Below are 24,082 nucleotides of genomic sequence, written 5' to 3'. Positions count from 1 at the left end.
AATGGCACAATCTTGGCTCACTGCAACCTCTACCTCCCAGGTTCAAGCAATTCTTCTGCCTCAGCCTCCCTAATAGCTGGGATTACAGGTGTGCGCCACCACACCCAGCTAATTTTTGTAGTTTTAGTAGAGACGGGGTTTTGCCATGTTGGCCAGGCTGGTCTCAAACTTCTGACCTCAAGTGATCGACCAGCCTTGGCCTCCCAAACTGCTGGAATTACAGGCATGAGCCACCGTGCCTGGCCTGAGTTTAAAGACTTTAAAGGCTCACATCCTCACTAATTTCAAGAAGCTTCCTCCTCCTCTCCTTGCCTGCCAGCCTCTCCCTCTCCTGCATCCCTGCATGGCATCTGATTTCCTCTACCTGTGTTAGAATGTTACAGCTTGTTCTGCCACTGTTCCAACTGAGAGTGAGACAAGGAGGCATAAGGGACAGACCCCTGGCCCTTTCTTAGTCTGTTTTCCTGTCTGCCACTTATGAGTGATAACCCTTGCCTTGTCCAACACCACTCACATGGTTGTTTTTGTATTTGTGAACTGTTAATGTGAACTGCAGGTGTGAGAGACTGATGCCTTTATTAGTGTGTCTTTTCCACAACTATATTTGATCTCCCTGTATCTCTAACACTCAACACAAGACATGTCAAGCACAAAGTCAGTGTTCAGTAAAGACCTGGTGGGCCAGGTGTGGTGGCTCATGCCTGTAATCCCAGCACTTTGGGAGGCTGTGGGTAGATCACCTGAGGTTTGGAGTTCCAGACTAGCCTGGCCAAGACTAACTGGAAAGGTGAAACCTGTCTCCACTGAAAATACAAAAATTAGCCGGGCATGGTGGCAGGTGCCTGTAATCCCAGCTACTCGGGAGGCTGAAGCAGGAGAATCGCTTGAACCTGGGAGGCAGAGGTTGCAGTGAGCTTAGATAATGCCACTGCACTCCAGCCTGGGCAACAGAGCAAGACTCCGTCTCTCAAAATAAATAAATAATAAAATAAAATAAAAATACCTGGCTTATTGATTGACTCTAAGTGATGAAGACAAAGAGATTTACTCAAAGGCCCTGGGAGACAATAGAGGTACAAGGAAGCTGGGACTAAGGTGGGCCAGGAACATATAGGAAAGACAGTTGCCATGTATTCACCTGCAAATCACATCACATATTTTGTGGATTTAATTTTTATTACCATCCTATGGGGTAGGTAATATTCACCTCATTCTACAGATGAGGAAACAGAGACTGGGAGCAATTTCCCAAGAACACACAGCTAGCAGCTGCCCTCTTTACAGTGCAGCATGTCTTCCCCTCAGTGCCACTTCCTCACAAGGGATTTGTGCTCCTCACCTTGAACTGTGTCCTCATCTTCATCTGAACTGAAAATCTATTTAGTTATTTACCTGTCTGTCTCTTTTCTAGATAAGCAATACACTCCCTGCACCTCCCCAAACACTGCCATTTGCAATAAGGCAGTCAAACAATGGGGAGTCCATTTTTGTGGTGTTCATTAAGGAAAAACAATATGCTGGAGGATCTCTGAAGCTGAGTTTCTATGGCCTGAGGATAATGAGCCAGCAACTGCCTCTTTCTTCATCACATGTCCACAATTAGCAGGCACTTCTGCTGCTTGTCTTTCTCAGGTCAGGAAATGAGCCACAGGAGAGAGGCTGTCAGATGCAGGTGGGCTGGCAGGAACAGCATGTGCCTTCCAGCTGGGAAGCCTGGGAAAAGAGGGGCCTTTTTTATACCTGGGGGCTTCAGCCCTTCTGTGGAAGGTGGAATAATAGGGGGAAAAAAGGAAGGGAAAGAGATCCCTCCTATGTTAGAGAAGATGATAAAAGAGGGAGAAAGGGGAGGTGGGGAGGGATAGCCTGGGGAGAAATGCCAAATGTGGGTGAAGGGGAGAAAGGAAGCAAAACACACTGCCATGTGTGTACCTATGCAACTGTCTTGCATGTTCTGCACATGTACCCCCAAACCTAAAATGCAATAAAAAATTAAAAAAAAAAAAAAAGAGGGAGAAAGAGATGGAGAGGAGGTGGGAGGAACAAGATGAAAGAACGGAAATAAACTGTCTTTATAACAGGTCACTTTTTTACAGCAATGTATTCATCATCTCACTCATTCCTCCCACCTGCTCTTGGTAAGAAGACACTGTTGTTTTTCTTATTTGACAACAAGGAGTCTGAGAATTAGAAAGTTTAAGTGAGCAGAGAGGTGAAGTGATTTGCCCAGACTCAGATACTGTTAGTTGGATTAAAGCAGAGGAGGCCAAAAGACTTGTAAAGGAAGAAAAAGGTGTAATCAGGAAAAAAAAAAAAAAAAAAAAAAAAAAGCAAAGCAAAAGAGAAAAAGGGGAAGAAATGAGAGGCAGAGTTGTGTGTAGACTTTGGAGACAGCCAAACCCAGACCTAAACCCAGTTTCCACTAATACAGCCACATGACTTTGTGTGAGTTATGTAGTCTCTCATACTCTCATTTTAAAAATGGAGGTAATGTTATTTACCCAACACGTTGTTGTGAGGATTAAGGAAGATGATATCAGTAAAGTTCCTAGCATAGTGTCTGGCATATAGTATTTGCCCCAAAGATATTAGAAATCCCAAGGAGAAAGTACAAGGAACACAGGGGAAAGGCTCTGAAAGAAGGGAAAGAAGAAGGCAGGCAGACAAGAGAAGTGGAAAAGAGGGCTAGGGACTGATAAAGAGGGCCACTTTTGCTTCTAAGGGCTGCCACCAAGCTGGCCAAGATTCCTTGGGCGTAAAGCAGCCTTTTTGAATCAGGAGAGCCTATGCTGTGTCTCTTTGGACAACCAAGTTCTGTTCATCACAGAAAGTGTTGCTAAGGATTTCAAGATACAAAATAGACAAGAATGTCGCACACCTTAGATGTAGTTTTCCCTGGGTCTTTTGTTGGGTTTGTGGAGGCAGAGTGAGATCTATTGGATCATTTCAGTGGAATTCAGAGAGGAGGAAACCCACTGAGAGGAAATAAACCAATGTGGCTATGGGTGGAAAGGACAAAGAAGCCTTATTCAGTGTGAATCTCGATGTTCCTCCCAGAGCCCAGACCAGAATTGGCCAGCCTAGGGGAAATGAGAGGCAGGGGAAGGAGGAGGAAAGTCCTTGTGAAAAAGTCCAAAACTAAGGCTTCTCATACTGGTGCCTTTCTTTATCTTGGGCAAGCTAGCTTACTTCTGTAAGCCGGTGTTTGCATTAGTGAAGTGGAGAGGATCTGACTGACACTCTTTCCTCAGGGGCAACCTGAAATCAAATAAAATAATCGATGTGATAAGTGGGTTGGAAACTATGAAGTCCTGTGCACACACATTTATGCATTTGCTCTGTCAGCAAACACTAATGACCTCCTTTGTGTCAGGCACAGGGCTATACATTTTACATACATTGTCTTGCCTAATTCTTGAAATAACTCTATGAGGTAGGTAGAATTATCCTTTTTACAAACCAGGAAATTGATTTGTAAAGAGAATAAATGACTTGGCCCAGAATTAAACAGCTGGGCAGTGGTAGAGCTAGGATCAATCTGACTGTAAGACCAGAACAGGAAACTCCTGCCCTATACCGTCTCCTTGAGGCAGAATCCTCTGCCCATGGAATTGGGCCTCTTTGCTTCACTCCTGAGCACTGGACACATTAATCCAGAGTGCTTGGGCTGAGGGCACAGAAGGGTTCCAGCAGAAGGGATGAGACAAGTCCTTATCTTTACCTCTTCTCTTTCCAGGGTTCGATTTCTTTGAAGCCAGTGCAAAGGAGAACATCAGTGTAAGGCAGGCCTTCGAGCGCCTGGTGGACGCCATTTGCGATAAGATGTCTGATTCAATGGACACAGACCCCTCGATGCTGGGCTCCTCCAAGAACACGCGTCTCTCGGACACCCCGCCACTGCTGCAGCAGAACTGCTCATGCTAGGCAAGGCCCACCTTCCTGACCTCCCATCATTGTGGCCCCACACCCAGTCTGCTTCTCTCTGTTACACACTGTCCACTCTCAGCCCTGAGCAAGATGAATTGCTGCTATTCTTTGCCTGCCCCTGGGGTTCTCTGCAGAAGGTCCCAGTAATAGATACTCAGCACTAGACTAACAGAACAGGTCACTACACGGGTGGAGATTCACTCTACAAAAGAAGACTCTGTTTTACGAAGGGGATTCACTACAGGGACTTAGAAAGCAGTCTCTTCTCTGCTTTTAAAATAAGAGTTCCTCCATTTATCAAGATTTCACACACACACACACACACACACACACACACACACACACTCTCTTCAGGGGCAGGCCAGTTGTATAAAGTGAGGCTTGCCTGCATAGCTAATCCTATTAAAGACAACTTCCCAAAGCACAGCGTGCTTGTTTCATATTGGGCTCCCTGTGGGGCTTTCGCTCACTACGAGTAAAGCTTGGTCTCTCAAAGACCTGTGCCTGTTACATCAGATGCCCACAGGGCCTGGGCAGTTGCTGTGGTGACAGGCAGAGCTAATCTTCAGAGAGCTCAGACTCTCTAATGATGCTGATGGAGCAAAGGCTGAGTCAGAAACACACTTAAGAGAAAAAAGATTATCCCCTGCAAAATGTCAGAAGCTCCTGTTATATGAAAGAGCAGGCAAGTAAGCTTAAGAAAGACAAAGAGAAAGAGAAAAAGAAAAAGAGAAACACGGGCAAGATCAAGAAACAGATTGCTGCTTTTCCAGTGGGTTCTTAACTGTGGGAACTTAGTGAAATTGGTTATTGATTCTTAGACTCGTAGAACCTGAGGATTTTAGAGTTGATGGGATTCCCAAATTTACCTAGTCTGGCTAGTCAATTCTAACTTTCCTTTTTCTGACAAGTGACTGTCAAGCCTAACAACCAAATCTCTTTCTTCTACAGCACACCTTCTAAGCAGGGACAGGAGCTCATTTTCCACACCATCTTGGTCAACTCTCATAGAATTTTCCTTGCTTCAAGCTCAACTCTGCCTCCTGGAAATTCTTCTTCTTCCCACCCTATTGGTACCAGCTCTGCTGTTAGAGACTTCACAGTCTCTGCTCCCTCTGCCCTGTGACACCCTCAGACTACTTGAGAACAGGAATCATGACTCCTGGGATTTGCCTTTTCTCTAGGTCAAATACCTCTATAATTCCACCTGCTGTTCTCCATAGGGTCTTCTCTCCATCCTGCCCCTTTCCTCCAATCTATCTTTTAATTGTTCCTGAGCAGTCTAACTGAGAAGTATGATTCAAAGAAAAATAAATCTAAGGTATCATGACCCTGAAAAAATTGAGAAAATTAAACTCAGAGGTCCTGATCCCAACCCCATTCTCCTGGGAGTGAAACCTTAGCTTTTACCAGAGAGCATGGGAAACCACTTCTGGTGGAAGCCCCTTAATTAAACACCTGAGGAAAAAAAGAAAAGAAACTCAGAGACCAGAATGGATTGTCTCATTATTCTAGCTTGCTTGGCCACAGGGACATATTTGGTTTTGGCTGAAATAATGACGTGGAACTGGCAATGATTCCAGAAAATCTTTCTTCTTAATCATGGCCTGAATCCTCAGCTACCTCAAAAATCAGTGGCAGGGGAAGTCTCTCCCCACTTTTCTCTTCGTTTCAGATGAGGCTCATTGGCTTAGAAAAGTACATTAACTAGCAATCAGTCCAATGACTAAAAAGGACCATCCAGGTTGGCTGTGGCTCACACCTGTAATCCCAGCACTTTGGAAAGCCAAGGCAGGAGGATCATTTGAGGCCAGGAGTTCGAGCCCAGCCTGGTCACTATGGTGAAATTCCATCCCTACAAAAAAAAAAATTAGCCAGATGTGGTACACGCCTGTAGTCCCAGCTACTTGGGAGGCCGAAGCAGGAGGATTGCTTGAGTCCAGGAGTTTGAGGTTGCAGTGAGCTGTAATCATGTCACTGCATTCCAGTCTGTCTTCCTCTATCTCTCTCTTTTTTAAAGAACCATCCAGAGTCAGCTCTACAAAAGATGTTGCTTTCTTTGATGCCATGCTGAGAACAGAGTTTTGGGTTTGGAGACCTGGACCCTGTCATTAAATCGACTGTGACTGGGCCAGTTACTCCCCATCTTTGAGTCTTGATTTCCTACTTATAAAATGAGAGAGCTTATTTGGATGATCTTTAAGGTCCCTTTTGGCACTAATAACTCGGCAACTCTTTTTTTCCACCCTCACCATTTCAGTTGATCCACCAAACAAACCTGAGCGATCAGAATTAGCATCCCAGTGTTATCCTGGCTGACACTGATGTCTTGCTTACTCTGTGCTAGAAATTGTTCCAAGCATTTTACATGTATCAACTCATTTATCTTCCCAGCATCTTGTGAGGGAGGCACTAAATTGAGCCTCATTTAAAGACGAGGAAACAAAGGTACAAAGTGGTTCTAGCCTGACCTCTAAGGTCACACCATAAGTAAATGGTAAAGCTGGAGTTCAAATCCCGGCAGTGGGCTCCAAGGTCTGTGCTCTTAACCACATTCTGGGATGCATCTTTTATAGACAAACTACAATCCAGAGAGGTTACGGGACTTGGATCACATACCAAGAGTGTTAAAGACCATTAGGATTCAATTCCAGGGCCATCAGATTCCAGGTCCACTGGAGAAAAGACTTAAATCTCTAATCTGTTAACAAATTGCTCAACTACTCAGACTAATCTGAGGTGATGGATGTCTAATACTCAGGAAAGGCAAGTTAGTCTCTGAGGCAACCAGATCCCATGGGCCTAGGTAGAAAAGCCCAGTGCTGGCTCTCCCTGTATCTGCCTCTGCCAGGCAACACTTAACAGGCTCCCAAGCAGCGGGAGGTTCGATGCTTCACTTTGAACAGCCTCCATGCTCCAGCAATGGGGCATTTGTGAAGAGTGACTTGATTCACTTTTCTGACCATGAGTAGAATATAGTTGCTTCACAGGGCATTGGTTCTGGGTGTGACACTGTGTCATGGATAATTACTATTTTTTTCTGATCATTAACACTCATCTAGTACTAAGATTTCAGACCAAGGTCCTCATGACCCCTGGATATTTTATTATCTATATCCAATAATCTTTTCTCTCCTACTGAATATCCAGGCAAAGATAAAATATTTTTCCTTAAAACTGTCAAATTCTGTAAAATTCAGGAGCCAGTTCAAGGGAACAAACATATTCACAGTAGATGGAATCAAGAGTTAAATGTTATAGTGGCAAGCTCTTCTACTGGGCAACAGACAACCAGACCTGCTTGTGAGATGGCAGCTCCCCAGCCTTGTCTGCGACCTCAATTCTGTTGAATGAAAGGCAGCAGCTCAGCTGATTGCAGCATAGTGTTCATCAATCACGGTAATAGCGCAATTAGCCACCAAGGTTCAAGCCGCATAATATGTGTTAGTGGCAACTTGTCTTGGATTCAATCTTCCTAAACAATCCAAATAAAAGATTTTAAAACTCTTGACTTCTGGCTGGGCATGGAGGCTCATGTGTGTAATCCAAGCACTTTGGGAGGCTAAGGCTGGTGAATCACCTGAGGTAAGGAGTTCAAGACCAGCCTGGCCAACATGGTGAAACCCCATCTCTACTAAAAATAAAAAAATTAGCCAGGCATGGTGGAGGGCCCCTATAATCTCAACTACTGGGAGGCTGGTGCAGGAGAATCACTTGAACTTGGGAGGCGAAGGTTGCAGTGAGCCAAGATTGTGCGATTGCACTTCAGCCTGGGTAACAGAGCAAGACTGTCTCAAAAAGAAAAAGAAAAAAAAAAACCTCTTGACTTCCAAAGAGGCAAAAGTAGACCAAAAGTACAATACAGTATTGTGGTTGTTTACAGAATCGGCTTGAAGCGCATGTGTATCTGTAAATATAAAGTGATTAGTGACTTATTGTGTTCTCAGTCTGTAGCATCATTAACTTCTAGGAGCAGCAGTGGGGTAGAGTGTACTGAATGGTCATAGACTCATTGATTAGTAGATCTGGAAAGGAGCTTAGAGAAGATTTGTTTCAGGCTCCTATTTTATGGAAGGGAAGGCTGACATCCAGGGAGATGAAGGAAATCTCCTAATTACTCTGAGAGTACCTCATTGATGGAGCCAGGACTAGGTCCTGGACCACCTCTAAGAAGACACAGCTATTTGAGTATCAACTAGGGCCTAGCATTATTAAGCAATAGATAAGTATAGATGAAAAGAAATGATCCCTGCCTGCAAGGTCCTTATGATCTAATGGAGGTGCTATCTCTAAAATATTATTATCCCAGTTTGGCAGTCAAGGAAATAGCCCTGGAAAAGTTAACATGCTCAGGTCACCCACTAGTATCATTTGAACCCTCCTCTGACTCATGCTCTTTCAAATTTTTTTCTTCAGATTGTCTTAGAAGGGTAGATGGGGTATACCCTCTGGTAGTACCAGACTCCCAAGGATTCTTAGACTTGAATAACCTCAGTTAAATAAATAACCACAAGTGCTTGGTGACTGAAGCCTTATAACATCCACAGAATGATAAGACCACCCTCCAGACCTAACTCCCCAACTCATATCACCTGCTCCTGCCTACCACTAAGCTCCTCACTTGGATATTGAGTTTCCTGGAGTGTCCTGAGGAATGTTTGACTTTGTTTGCCAACAGTTTGGGGTAAGGGGAAGGAACTACAATAATCAATGTCCTGGGATCTCATTGATTTCAGATTCCCTCTCCCAAGCATACACCCAATTTCCTGCCACAGCTGGGGAATCAAGTAGCATCCTGTGGCTGGAAGTACATGGAAAAGACTAGTTTATGAGATATAAATACTGTTAAATGATGATTTTTAAAGGCCCTGATCCCTTATATGAAGTAGGCAAAATTCAAATTTATTTATTCATTTATTTTCTCAACAAATGAGTATCTAGTATGTGCCAGGATACAAGTAGTGGCAAATTAGGCACAGTTTTTGCTTTCATGAACCGTATAGCTTCATGATGTAGTTTAAACATTGTCAAATCATCACCTAAATATAACTGCAAAGTACTCTAACAGGAAGGCACAGGATGCTATGAGAACACTCAACTGGGAAACCTGAATCACCTTTGAGGAACTGTTTCAGGGGCTCTCGGAAGATTCTACTGCTCCCAAATACCTCTGCTACCCACTGGCCATTGCTCTATAATCCTCAATTAAGCTTTCATCTTTTAGTGCAAACGTTTGATGCTGATCAAATACAAATCCCCCAAGAAGAGTGAGGATAGGAGAAAAATATCTGTACCTGTGAAACATTTTTAGACTGCCTGGCTAGCAGTTCATTGTTGTTCTCTGAAGAACATAACCAGCCACTCCAAAGCTTATAGGCTTAAAACAACAAACATGTATCATTTCTTATGATTCTGTGGGTTGGCTGGGTGGTTCTTCTGACTGAAGCAGGATGGTCTAGGATAGCTACATCCACATGTCTGAGGTCCCAGCTGAGATGACTGGGGCTGTTGAGACCTTTCTCCATGTGGTGCCATCCTCCAGAAGGCTGCCTAGATTTGTCCATATGGTGGCAGGAGTTTTTCTCAAAGCAAGAGAGGGCAAGATCCAAAACAGAAGCACTTTTCAAGATCTGTTTCCATTGCAATTGCGAATCTCTCACTGATGAACACAAGTTCCATGGCCAAGCGCAGTTTTAAGAAATAGAGAAATAGGGCCGGGCATGGTGGCTCACACGTGTAATCCCAGCACTTTGGGAGGCCGAAGCATGTGGATTACTTGAGATCAGGAGTTTCAGACCAGCCTGGCCAACATGGTGAAACCCCATCTTTACTAAAACTACAAAAATTAGCTGGGTGTGGTGGCACATGCCTGTAATCCCAGCTACTCAGGAGGCTGAGGCAAGAGAATTGCTTGAAACCAGGAGGTGGAGGTTGCAGTCGCCCAAATTGCACCACTCCAGTCCAGCCTGGGCAATGGAGCCAGACTCCGTCTCTAAAAAAAAAAGAAAACAGTTGCCATCTCTTGATGGGAGGAGCTATAAAATACAGTGGCCAACTTTTCAATCTACCATGAAAAGAACCCTCAGTCCTCTGAAACTCTGGTAGATGTCTTAGGATCTTAAAAAATGGCTCTGATGATATCACCAAAGACAAGTGCCAAAATTATTTAGGGCAGGGTAGTCTTAACATTGGTTTAGTTCTTATCATTTGTTTAGTAGTTATCCAAAGGATTTACTTTGGAGGAATCAAGACACATCTAGATGAAGAAGTTTTGTGCTTGTTAAACAGTCCGTTTGGTTACTTCTTAGCTATCCCCGAGGGACAAATCTGGCTTCTCGTTGCACAGGATTCACCATAGATAATGGTTGTAATTCCTACCTGAAGTTCCTGGCCAGAAGCCCAGCAGAAAGATTCAGTATATGCAAAAAAGATGGCTCCAAGAACAGTTACACCTTCTGTTCTAACTGTATTTCCTTCCTTCCCTAACGTACTTGTCTAGTCCCAAGGCTTTAGATGCCAAGTCTTTGATAATAACATGTATACCTAAGTCCCTGCTGGACATTTTCATGTCTCAAACTTAACATGTCCAAATTGAAACTCTTGATTCTGCCCCAAACTTGTTTGAACTCCAGTCTTCACAGAAAATAAGGTGCCATCCTTAATTCTTTGATTTTTCTTTTTTCAGCCTCCTCGTCTAATCTAGCGGCAGGTCCTGGGGTTTTACTTCTAACTGTATCTCAAATCTCATCACTTTTCTCCATTTTCATTGACATGACCTTGGTCCAGGCCACCATTGTTTTCTCCCCTAGAGAGCTATCATAGAGTTCCTAACGTCTAACATTTCCCTACTCACATAATTACTCCCCTCTATTCCATTCTCCACACAGGAGCAATGTTTTATATGTATATGGTAGAGACAGGGTTTTGCTGTGTTGCCCAAGCTGGTCTCAAATTCTGGCCTCAAGCAATCCTCTTGCCTTGGCCCCCTGAGTCACTGGAATTGTAGATATGAGCCACCATGTCCAGTCTCAATGGCAATCTCTTAAAAATCTTAATAAATGAATAGCTCAGTAATACTGAGCTTTACTTCAGTACCACACATGAAAACAATCCAAGCCTTGGCAAGATGATGAAACCCTGTCTCTACAAAAAATTAGCTGGGCATGGTGCCCTGCACCTGTAGTCCCAGCTACTTGGGAGGCTGAGGTGGTAGGATTGCTTGAGTCCTGGAGGTCAAGAATACAGTGAACCATGATTGTACCACCATGCCACTCCAGCCTGGGTGACAGAGCAAGACCCTGTCCCCCCTCTCAAAAAGAAAAAAAAAAGGAAAGAAACAGAGAATTCAGAGACTTGCATTATTTTTAATACTATAATAATAATATTGATTCTGTTTTTAGCCCTGAATCTGCTCCTAACTTACTATAGGATCTCGGGTAAATCATTTCCTATAATAATTAGCTATCACCTCCTCCTTGTTTCTTCTTTTGTAGTACTACTACTCCCTCACACAAACCACATGATTCTAGTGAAGACTGTCAATAAAGGGAGCATGTGATCAAGCAGGGCCCATCAGAATCCTTCCCTAAGATTTTTATTAAAAAGTGGGACCTATTTTTTTTCCATTCGAGTGGCAAATATGTGAAGATATGAGGTCTAAAACTGTGATGGCTTATCCTCAACTCCTGTGTAAATTCTGGTCTCTAGTAAGAGAAAACAAGGCCATTAGGCAGAGGGAAGCAGAGACACAAGGTGAGAAAGAGTGTGGCCTATTGTTTTCCAGACCCTGATTCTTATTTCTTGATGTTTGGCTGATCACCTCTTCCTTTGATTCTGTTAGAAAGCTCAGCGTATCTTTCTAATAAAACCCCCATTTGCTTTGCTTGTTGGAGTTAGGGTCTTATAACTTGCAACCAAAAATATATGGTCTCAAAAAATATATATATATATGGTCTCCTCTTTGATTCTCAGTTTTCTCATTTATATATCCTAGCTCCAAAGTATAGAAATTCTAATTTTAAAAAAGCTGAGTCTTTTAGAAAATACCACTAATATGGACTTTTAATCAAGACCGTATAATTATGGAAAAGAAGCCTACCCTCATCTCAATCCTCTCTTCTTGTACCTAAAAGCATGAAGAAGAGGGATTTCTCAAGGTGAGAAGCAGTTCTCCATGAACACTGATGACAGCACAGACAAAGGTTCCTATGACTAGGGATCACTGGTCCGCACAGAGTCTGACCTCCCAGGTATCCGGCAGGTAGACAAAACAGCTAACTCCTCTGCTATTCCTTTCTCCACATTTGTTCCTATTTCTTAGTCATCTCAGTGACATCTGCCATCTTGAGAGTCAACTACTGGCTGGACTGAGCTGTGTGATATATGCTTCTGTTTACTTTCTTCCTTTACTTTTAAGTGGCCAAGTGGCAAATGCTTAAATAGGAAATCTCTGGGAGACTTGAATAAAAGACTGATTGGTAGAAAATCATGTCACAGAAATGCTAATGGACAGCAGAGTAAGTTGACAAGTCCCCGAGCAGTAGGATTAGGATTCCTGTCTCCCTTCAGATTCTAATGCATCTCCTCCTGGGGTAAAAGTGGACTGGGATAAACCTAAGAGGCTTGGGTTAAGTCATTCTTATTTCTGGGCTTCAGGAGCTTAGACCAGATGGTTTCTACAGGCTCTCTTGGTGCCAATGCTTTGGGATTCTGTGGCTGTTTACTCTAAGAGCTGCAAGGGCAAAGAGGATTTTGGCAGCAATCCTTCCATTACTAAAGCCTCCTTTCTTTTTGGGTACAGTGAAAAGAGCCAAGGCGGTGTGACCCCCTCGTCACCTAGCCAGGCATATGGTCCTGATTTCTGAGCTTGCCAGAAAGCATCTTAGCAATGTGTGTCTGGATGGTCCATGCCTGACTATTCTAGGCTGGAGGTTTCTAAAGAGTAATAGGAAGAGAAGAAGAGAAACAAGAATCTCTGACACTTGTTGAGAAGAGAGCACAGTCCCATTTGTTTGAGAAGAGATATCAGGCAGCCATGTTAATGTGCCAGAAATGCATTCCACTTCAAGGAGGACATAATTTATGGACCAGCGTGTGCCAGGCTGAGCAGGGCAAGATCTTTGTGATCATGCAAACTCTGCCATGCACCTGGAAGCCTGGAAACTAAAAGGATTGCATGTAGTAAACTATCTTCAAACCACTGTAAGCATCAGACCACAGGATGAGGTTTCAGAAGGTCGTAAGGCAGAGTAGTTAAGGACACAGGGCTTACAGTCTGACAAACCTGGGTTCAATTCTTGGGTCTTCGTCACTTACTAGTTTTATGACTTTTGGAAGATGACTCCTGGAATCTCAGTGAACCTTAGTTACTTCATATGTAAATGAAATAATATCTACTTTACAAGGCTGTTGAAAGATTAAATGGAGAATGGATGTAAAACCCTTAGTACAGTGCCATGTACATATGGTAGACGCTGAATGTGTGATGTTGGCACTACACAAAGTTATCCCAATCAGGCAGAGTTAGGGAGGCAAATCTAATTAAGGATCTTTGTGAGGAGGCTGAGAACAAGAGACTGGAGAAAGCCAGTGTAAATACCATGAGCAAAGAGAACGGGTGTTGTGTGAGTAGGAGATGGAATCTGGACTTATTAGGTGGATCAGAATCCAGTCAGGACCAAGGGAGGAGAGTCCAGGAAAATGCCATGAGCAGCTCTATAGCATGACCTTGTTGGGCTGGGTTAAAGTAGGGGCTGCTACCAGTCACCTGACAGAAAGGTACCTCATGCATTTCCTCCTTCCCCCAGAGACCAGCCTCTGGGAGTGAGGAATGAGCCCAGAATGAGAGTTCAGAGTGCTCTGGAGCCTTTGTTAGAGGTGCCCTCTAACAATCAGAAAACCAGGATTCCAGAGACCTGGGTTTGAGTCCTGACTTTGCAGCATACTCACTGTGTGATCTTGAACCAACATATTTTCATCTATAAAATGAGACTGACAATCTTCCCTACTTCACAGAATAGTTATTAAAGTAAAATAAAAGTATATTTTAGAAAGTGAAATGCTATGGACACTGAAGGTGGAGCCACGGCTCTTGTGGGGTAGATGGTATTCATCTCAGAATGAAACTGAATACATCCCTCCCAGAGCCCTTGCCAAGGATTCCCTCCTCCCTTCAGCTCCCTTCCCCGCTGCTAATACATGTTCTTGTCCCGGGAACCTAACCTCACCTAGAAATACCAGGGCCAACATGCTTTACTCCCAGAAGTTTGGTTGGCTTCAGAGAAATTTCTGGAGGCTAAAAGCAGCCAAGAAGCATCAGCCACTTCATGCTGGATGAATAGAGCAATGAGCTGTGGTGGGGCTGGGGCCCAGAAGGAGCAGGCAGAGAGTTCATATGCACCATGATTCAAATATTATAACAAAAATAATCAATCACGTGTTCGGCACTTTACAGTTCCCAAAGCACTTTACCATCCACGTCCTGATGATCTTTGACACACACTGTGATGTAGGTCTTATTCCCAGTACAGATGAGGAAAACTGAGGTCTGCATCAGTGAAGCAACCTATCTAAGACTACATAGAAAAGGCAGTAAATGGCAGGGTTAGTCTCAGAACAGGGTAGGGTCTGCACCCCCCGCAGTGGGCAGTCCTAATTCTGAACTTCACCTATCTGTGGGTGATGGAGGGGAGCAAAAGGAAGGCTGCTGAGAGAAAACCTACCATCTATTTTGTCTACATATGGCTTCCTCTGCTTGTGGGAGAGAAGGAAGGAAAGGGACACATTCCCCTTGCCAGCCCTACAGCCCCAACAAATTAAACTCTGGAGCAGGTTGAGCAGCAGAGGCTTTCCTCAGATCAAGGAATCAGGGGCAGATGATCTATCTCTGCAGCCACACAGATAAGGTAACATCTGTTACCTTATCCAGTTTGCATATCATCTTCAATTCCACCAACTGCTCTTCCTAATTTATTCAACTGGGGACCAGGCTGGTCTCATGCCAACCTAGGAGATGTACCATAGCAGGATGAGCAGAATTCCTTGGGAGGAACAATTAGCAAAAACTGGAGTTGTCTTTCGATAGGCTTGAGCAGAGAGAGGAACAATAGTTCTCATATCTCTCCCCATCAGATTCTAACTAAGCAGATGTTCTCATGCTTTTTTATTCTTCCTATGTTCTATATACTGACACCTCTTCTCAGTGGCATAGGAAATATGAAAAGCCACAACCCTGGTGTTGTGAATTTGTATAAAGGAATATATATATATATATATATATATACACACACACACATACATACAGTAGCAAAAGGGAAGATCTCATTTGAAAATATCTATAGTGTTTCCTTGTTCTGTGTTGATCTGTTTTATTGATACAAACTGAATTTTCTTAATGTATCTTCTATCTCTATTATAGTGGCAATGATGGTATATACATTAAAGTTCTTCTGAATAATGTATCATTTGTAGAGTGACTCTTTCCTAAGTTTGCACTAAGAACTTGGAGCAGAGGAGGCTAGGCACAGGGGCTCATGCCTGTAATTCCAGCACTTTGGGAGGCCAAGACAGGTGAATCACTTGAGGTCAGGAGTTCAAGACCAGCCTGGCCAACATAGCAAAACCCCATCTCTATTAAAAATACAAAAATTATCCAGATGATATGGTGGGCACCTGTAATCCCAGCTTCTGGGGAGGCAGAGGCAGGAGAATCACTTGAACCCAGGAGGCAGAGGTTGCAGTGAGCCAAGATCATGCCATTGTACTCTAGCCTAGGTAACAGAGTAAGACTTTGTCTCAAAAAAAAGAAAAGAACTTTGGGCAGAGATTCTGTTTTCAGTTCTTCTGAGTATATACCTAGATCACATGGTAATCTTATTTTATTTTTGAACCAGAGTCTCCCTCTGTTGCTCAGGCTAGAGTGCAATGGCACTGCAACCTCCGCCTCCTGTGTTCAAGTGATTCTCGTGCCTCAGCTTCCTGAGTAACTGGGACTATAGGCATGCACCACCACACCAAGCTAATTTTTGTATTTTTAATAGAGACAGGATTTCACCATTTTGGCCAGGTTAGTCTCAAACTCCTGACCTTGTGATCTGCCCATCTTGGCCTCCCAAGTGCTGGGATTACAGGTGTAAGCCACCGTGCCCAGCCGGGCAGAGATTCTTGCATTAGAGATCTTTAAGAGGAACTAGGAAACAGGTCCAGCACCACTGCAACAACAGATCCAATATGATGCAATAGCTCATGATGGACTCAGGGGGAGATCAGGATGGACTACAACAGTCAGGAAAGGCTTTATGGTGAAGGAAGGATTGACAGTGCAAGAGGTCAGGGAATGCCAATTAGTGTGCACTCCTGAAGACCCGCTGGGCTGTGGCTCTGTGCTAGGTGGTGTAGAAGTTGCAGAGAATGACAAGGGGCAATGTGTGCCTCCCAACAGCTTAGCTCAGTATTAACTCATAGCGGAGGTTTAAGAGACACTGCTGGATGGCACATGGGAACAAGCCTGCTTAGCTGGAAAGGAGGCAGCCCACAGGAAAATGAAACCAAATGCAGACAGAACTCGCAGCCCCAGGAAGGAGCAGAACCTACTCCCTACCCCCCACCTCTCCTCAAAAACTGTAATAAGTCTAAGTAGGCAGCATATTTAGTCCAATTTTACCCACCCATCACCACTATGATGTGCTAGGAAACCTTTCCCCTTTCTTAGCCTAGTTAAATCCTACTCATCTGCCAGGACTCAGGCATGGAGACCCTGGTGGGCCAGGGAGGGCACAGAGCTTTGGAAGCATAGAGCAGAGATAATGGAGGTATCAGAGATGCATTCAGTTGGGATTCATCATTCCTTCCCCAACTCTCGCCTTCCCTCCCTCCCTCCCTCCCTCCCTCCCTTCCTCCCTTCCTTTCTTCCATTTTAAAGAATCCCTGTATAGGGTTCTTTCAATTACAAGGGATGTAGACCCACTTTTAGTAGTCACAGAATAAAAGAGGGGATTGTGGTGGGAAGGAAATTTGTTAGCTCATGTTACATGTAAAGTCCAGGGCTATATCTAGCTTTAGGCATAGATAGAAGCAGGTGACTAAATTTTATTATCAGGATTTTCTCTCTCTCAGCATCACTGTCCTCTGGGTTGGCTTCATTCTCAGGCCACTCCAGGCTTATCCTACCCATATAGCCATCTGGACAGAGAGAGAATGCCTTTCCTTCAGGAGTTTTGGCAAAAGTCCTGGTCATGTTTAGAATAGTCTAGGATCAATCATCTTGCCAGGGGATAGGGTGTTCTGGTTGGCCAAGACTAGATTTTTATGCCAATCTCAAATTGGAATATGGGGTCAATCCCACCCAAACCAGATGAACTGCAAATGGGAGAGGGGTGGTTGCCCCAAAGGAAAATTAGGGTGCTGTTTCCAGAAGAGAAGAGAATAGATGTTGTCCAGGCAAATATACCAGCTAGTCACAGGAGCTACAGAATCAGATCGTTCCACAAAAGACATCCAAAAACTGGACTGAGAATGAGAATGAGTTATACCCTCAGGATATGGGGATGGATGGAAGAGGATGGGTAGGGCTGTGGGGAGGGGGCAGAACACAAGCAGCCAGCTGAGGGCAGAGCAGTCAAAGACCAGTGCATATGATTGAACAGGCTGTGTCCTGCTGAGGAGGCCAGAGGGAGGCTAAATGGGAGTTGAAATCAGCCTAGACTCCAAGTGCAAAGCCTTGTGTCCTGGTGTGGAGCTGTACTAGGAGAAAGGGCTCTTTGGTCTAATTCACACAAGGGTGCTGTCTCCTCACTAAGCCAGGGACAGAGGGGCAGCATCCATCCAGAGTGGGCACTGTCTCCAATCTGCATGAAGATATGGTCATGGGTTGAATCATTTCCTCCCAAAAGATGTGTTCAAGCCCTAAGCCCTGGTACCTGTGAGTGTGACCTTATTTGGAAATAGCATCTTGGCAGATGTAATCAAGCTAAGATGAGGCCATACTGCATTTGGGTTGACCCTAAATCCAATGACTGATGTCTTTAGAAAAGAAATGAGAGGGAGATTCAGACAGAGGGACATAGGGAAGAAGGCTTTCCAGTGACAGAGGCAGGGATTGGGGGACTGCAGCCATAAGCCAAGGAATGCAAAGGATTGCTGGCAGCCACTACAGGCAAAGAGATGGGCATGGAGCAGGTGCTCCCTCAGAACCTCCAAACAGCCCTATTGACACCTTGATTTTGGACTTCCAGCTCCAGAACTGTAAGAGAATCTGTTTCTGTTTTTTTAAGCCACCAGTTTTGTGGTACTTTATGACAGCAGCCCTAGGAAATTAATCCAGGTGCAGCCCTGAGAGTAAGGCTCTCCTGCCCTGACCTCACAGTGTCCTGGTGGAAGATAAACACTCAAGGTACCCAAGAGATCACAGCAGAAGTATGTGGGCCTCCTCATGGGTACTACTACCTAACAATATCCTGGAAGTACCTGCTTCTTCCACCTTCACACACACAGTATTTTCAAACTGTAGGGCTACCAGAAAAATGAGAGGCAAGCTCTAATTGGTTTAAGATGACTAGGGCACACTTTATTTATTTATTTATTTTTAATTTTTTTGTTTTTCTGGGGACACTTATGGAAAAGAGATCCTCTGCATATGCTATTCTTTGTACTCCTCTGTCTACCAAACTCAGTTAGGCACCTCCTCTGGGAAAACACAGCCCCTTTTGCTTTCCTTTGCCGTAGAACTTTCTGTGCTGTATTGTAATTTTCTGGTTACCTGTGGAGTAGATTGTCCAGTGATGCAGAATACATTTTCTTGTGAAGTAAAGCAAATAAGCAGTGGGCAAATGGCCATTAAGGGGTCTGGGGACCTCCTTAAACAAAGGAAATGAGACTCCAATGTTTCACCAAGATACAGAGTTATCAAAGTGTGCTGAGGTAAACCACGGTGGCTCTGAACACAGGCCAGTAGCAGGGAAGGGTAACAGGTCCCTGGAATGTCACTTCCTTAGAGAGGTGACCCTATCACATACCTTCATCTTTTTTTTTGAGATGGAGTCTTGCTCTGTTGCCCAGGCTGGAGTACCATCATGCAATCTTGGCTCACTGCAACCTCCACCTACCAAGTGATTCTCCTACCTCAACCTCTCAAGTAGTTAGGATTACAGGCATGCACTGCCATGCCTAGCTAATTACTGTATTTTTAGTAGAGACAGGGTTTCACCATGTTGGCCAGGCTGATCTCAAACTCCTGACCTCAAAGGGATCCGCCTGCCTCAGCCTCCCAAAGTGCTGGGATTACAGGCATGAGCCACTGCGCCTAGCCTACCTTCATCTTATTTTGTTTTCTTCATTGCATTTATCATCATGAAATTATTTTATCTGTTTAATGAAAGTTCCATGATAACAGAAATCTTGCTTGTTGTGTCAGAGCCTTGGGCAAGTTACTTAGCCTCTGTTTTGTAACCTCTGTTACAAAATCTCTCATTGATAAATGTACCTTAGGGTGACTGTAAGAATTAAACGAGTTAATATTAGAACTTAGATAAATTCTAGCTAACACTTACATTGCTCTTACTAGGTTCCAGGCACTATTCTAATCCCTTTATATATTCATCAATTTAATTCTCGCAACAACCTTATGAGGACAAGTTTTATTATTATCCTTATAAGTAATATTATTATCACCAATTTATGATGAGGAAACAAAGAGGACAGTTAATCAGCCTAAGGGCATACAGTTAGTAAACACAGAGCTGGGATTGAACTCCCAGAGTTTCCTTAACCTCTACATTGTACTGCCACCTAGTATAAATCCTTGAATGAATACAGTTACCAAGAAAATGGAAAGAGACAGAGCCAAAGAACTAACTCAGGACTCAGGACAGGTATAGAAGGGGAACAGTGGCTTGGGATCTGTGAGGCAGTGATACTGGAATTTGCATCTATTTTATCTTGTGAGCAGGCTTGGGTCTGAAAAACTGGCTATGAGGGTCAATTTTCAATGCAGTGGCTGAGTGTAGTGGCTCACGCCTGTAATCCCAGTGCTTTGGGAGGCTGAGGTGAGCAGATCTTGAGGTAAGGAGTTCGAGATTAGCCTGGCCAGCATGGTGAAACCCCATCTCTATTGAAGATACAAAAAGTTAGCTGGGCATGGTGGCATGCACCTGTAATCCTAGCTACTTGGCAGGCTGAGGCAGGAGAATTGCTTGAAATTGGAAGGCGGAGGTTGCAGTGAGCTGAGATTGCACCATTGCACTCCAGCCTGGGTGACAGGGTGAGACTCTGTCTCAGAATAATAATAATAATAATAATAATAATAATTTACAATGCAGTAAGGAGGAAGGAGCATGGTAATTCTTGGCTGAGTGTAGCACTGGGATAGGTATTGTCTTCCTTCACATCCTGAAGAGCCTCTGAAACATGGACAGAAATTCACACTGATAGCAAGCCTATGGACTGGTGCTGGAAACAGCCCACAGCACATCTCACTGGACACTGCCAAAGTAACCCACTCCAGCACTGGCAGTAAGAGAAGTAAAGAAGAGGACCTCTTTCAGCTATCCACGTTTCAACCTCCTCTGGCCTTGGCAGCTGCACCCAGTGTTTTATGGGACACTACTGGGAGATCCTTTAAGATACAAAGTGTTAGGTGACCCAGCTAGTTATGTGCGTCTTTGCCACCACTAGTAGTGAGCTTCTGGAGGATGGGGAAGGATATAGTGTCCCACACAGGTTCGGCACACTAAGCGTATCCAATGCCTGTTCGTTGAATAAAGAGAACTGAATGTTCATTCTGAACAGATGGGATGATACTTGGACAAGGAAGTTGTTGTTATCTTGATGTTTTAGCTGAAAGGTGGTGGTAGTGATGGTATTTTGGAAGGGCATTGAGAGAATGGAGAAATCATAGTCAAGCAAATTCTGGAGAGGTCTGTGAAGAAACTTGTTTGTTCCAGCCATCACAGAGTTAAAGTCCTTCCTGGCCCAAAGTCTTATTTAAATACTTTCCTAAAACCTCTGCAGTCTGCTTAAGTCAAAGAACGCATTTCCCTATTTTTATTCAAGGATAAGTTGGTAATAGTACACAGAGTTCACTATTGTGTACCTATGGGAACTGGTTTTTTTTTTCTTTTTAGGGGCGAGGGGCAGTGTTAGGGTCTCCCAGTGTCACCCAGGTTGGAATGCAGTGGTACAATTATAGCTTACCGTAAACTTGAACTACTGGGCTTAAGCAATCCTCCCAACTCAGCCTTCCAAGTAGTTAGGACTCAGGCACATGCCACCAAGCCTGGCTAATCAAAAAAAAATTTTTTGAGAGATGGGATCTTGTTATGTTGCCCCGGCTGTTCTGGAACTCCTGGCCTCAAGTGATCCTTCCATCTTAATCTCCCAAAACACTGGGATTATAGGCATGAGTCACAATGCCCAGCCAGGGAGCTGTTTTTCCAACTCCCAGCTTTTGCAGGAGCTGTCTGAATAAAAATTGTGTCTATAGAAAGGGAGGCCTGTAGCCCCTCCTTAATGGTGTGCTTCTGCTGTGCACAGTGGATATACAGGATTCCTTTGAATCGGCTATTAATTGTCTACATTAAATACTTGGATTGTCTCTGTATGACTCAATAAACTGTTTTAAAGAAAAAGTAGCTAAAAATAAGTAGCTATTTTTCAACATGGGGTGTGTGTGTATACATATGCATATGTATGTATTTTACCCATCACATGAGCATATTTCTTTACATTTATTGAAAATATGATTCTAGAAATACTTCTGTTCCACAAGACTGCTCATCCTCAGTAGATTAGATCTGCATAAATATCCATTGACTACAAGGATCAGGGTCACCTCTTTCCCTTCCTTTATTTGTTCCCTTTTCCAAAGGGCACCACTCATCTTTGTGCTGCTATAACAAAATACCCAAGACAAGGAAATTTATAAAGGACACAAATTTCTTTCCTTACTGTTCTGGAGGATGGAAAGCTCAAGATAAAAGTTCCAGCAGGATTGGTGTCTGGTGAGGGCTATTCTCTGCTTCCAAGACAGCACCTTGTTGCTGCATTCTCCATAGGGGAGGAATGCTGCATCCCCACACGGTAGAAAAAACAGAAGGGGCAAAAAGGGCAAACCCCCTCCAGAAAGCACTCCCCTTTTTTTTGAGATGGAGTCTTTCTCTGTTGCCCAGGCTGGAGTGCAATGGCACAATCTCAGTTCACTGCAACCTCTGCCTCCCAGGATCAAGCGATTCTCGTGCCTTAGCCTCCTGAGTAGCTGGGATTACAGGTGCCTGCCACCACATCCAGCTAATTTTTGTGTTTTTAGTAGAGATGGGGTTTCATTATGTTGGCCAGGCTTGTCTCGAACTACTGACCTCAGGTGATCTGCTCACCTCGGCCTCCCAAAGTGCTGGGATTACAGGCATGAGCCACTGCGCCCTGCCCCAGCAAGCCCTTTTATGAGGGCACCCAATCCCATTCATGAGGGCCCTGCTGTCATGACTCAATCACATCTTTAAGGCTCCACCTCTTAATTCTTAATACTACCATAATGGGTATTAAATTTCAGCATGAATTTTGGAGGGGGCATCACCATTCAAACCACAGCATGAGCTTTTAGGTAACCAGTGTCTTCATGTTGCCTTAGAGCCTGTTCTTTCTTCTCCCAGCATTAAAGTTACCATATTCTCAGATCCTGCTGAGTGATAGATGCTAATAAACTATTCTATTGAAATGAGAATCTGAAAGATAATAGCTTAATATGTCATTCCACCAAGTCCTTTATGGTAGACTATTGGGCGCTATGGCAGGCCAGCAGAAAATAACAAGAAAATCCCCTATCAATACTTCATTAATTCACTCAACAGAGTACTAGGTGTTTTTATCCATTCATTTAAGAAATACTTCCTGCGGTCTGTCGGCGTCTGTTTTCTCGCTGGTTGGCGGACGAAACTTCACAAAAGATGTCTAAGCAACAACCAGCTCAGTTTATAAATCCAGAAACTCCTGGCTATGTTGGATTTGTAAATCTCCCCAATCAAGTTCACCGAAAATCAGTGAAAAAAGGTTTTGAGTTCACACTGATGGTGGTTGGTGAATCAGGTCTAGGAAAATCGACTCTCATAAACAGCCTATTCCTAACTGATCTCTACCCAGAAAGAGTTATACCTGGCGCTGCAGAGAAAATTGAAAGAACCGTCCAAATTGAGGCTTCAACTGTTGAAATCGAAGAGCGAGGGGTCAAGCTACGCCTGACAGTGGTCGATACCCCCGGCTATGGTGACGCCATCAACTGCAGGGATTGTTTTAAGACGATCATCTCCTATATTGACGAGCAGTTTGAGCAGTACCTGCATGACGAGAGCGGCTTGGACAGGCGGCACATAGTTGATAATCGAGTGCACTGCTGCTTTTACTTCATTTCCCCTTTTGGACACGGACTTAAGCCATTAGATGTGGCGTTTATGAAGGCAATACACAACAAGGTGAATATTGTGCCTGTCATTGCGAAAGCTGACACCCTCACCCTGAAGGAACGGGAGCGGCTGAAGAAAAGGATTCTGGATGAAATTGAAGAACATAACATCAAAATCTATCACTTACCTGATGCAGAATCAGTCGAAGATGAAGATTTTAAAGAGCAGACTAGACTTCTCAAGGCTAGCATCCCATTCTCTGTGGTTGGATCCAATCAGTTGATTGAAGCCAAAGGAAAGAAGGTCAGAGGCCGCCTCTACCCCTGGGGTGTTGTGGAGGTGGAGAATCCAGAGCACAGCGACTTTCTGAAGCTGAGAACCATGCTCATCACCCACATGCAGGATCTCCAGGAGGTGACCCAGGACCTTCATTATGAAAACTTCCGTTCTGAGAGACTCAAGAGAGGTGGCAGGAAAGTGGAGAACGAGGACATGAATAAAGACCAGATCTTGCTGGAAAAGGAAGCTGAGCTCCGCCGCATGCAAGAGATGATCACCAGGATGCAGGCGCAGATGCAGGGCGGGGACGGTGATAGCGCTCTCGGGCACCATGTGTAAGAAAACACTTTCCTGGAAAAAAAAGAAAACATTCCAGATGCGTGATCCAGTCGTGTGTTTTCATAATCCTTGGGAGGGTGCCATCCACATTTTAATGTACCTGTGCCTGAGAATTTAATTTTTTTTAATTTTGATTTTTTTTGTATGAAGTA

At 44.0% G+C, this 24,082-nt stretch overlaps 1 protein-coding gene and 1 pseudogene across 4 annotated transcripts in view; both read left to right on the top strand.

Annotated features, from left to right (window-relative positions):
- The window catches only part of RAB3B (RAB3B, member RAS oncogene family), a 95,373-nt gene extending 87,938 nt beyond the window's left edge, over positions 1–7,435 (top strand). For all 3 annotated transcript variants that reach the window (XM_078331761.1, XM_035251463.2, XM_078331760.1), the window contains 2 exons: positions 3,734–3,921; positions 4,876–7,435. In XM_078331761.1, coding sequence (XP_078187887.1) covers positions 3,734–3,921 — 188 coding nt within the window. In that variant the 3' untranslated portion in view covers positions 4,876–7,435. The remainder of the gene's footprint in view (positions 1–3,733; positions 3,922–4,875) is intronic.
- A 15,370-nt stretch (positions 7,436–22,805) lies between these two features.
- Positions 22,806–24,082, top strand: LOC100404292 (septin-2 pseudogene; annotated as a pseudogene). Its single transcript, XR_013520063.1, has one exon. The product of XR_013520063.1 is annotated as a septin-2 pseudogene (transcript).

The sequence above is a fragment of the Callithrix jacchus genome, chromosome 7, assembly GCF_049354715.1.
Source record: "Callithrix jacchus isolate 240 chromosome 7, calJac240_pri, whole genome shotgun sequence".
In the NCBI taxonomy this organism is placed as follows: Eukaryota; Metazoa; Chordata; class Mammalia; order Primates; family Cebidae; genus Callithrix; species Callithrix jacchus.
Note: the sequence above shows the minus strand (reverse complement) of the source record. Positions and strands in the feature narration are given on the sequence as shown.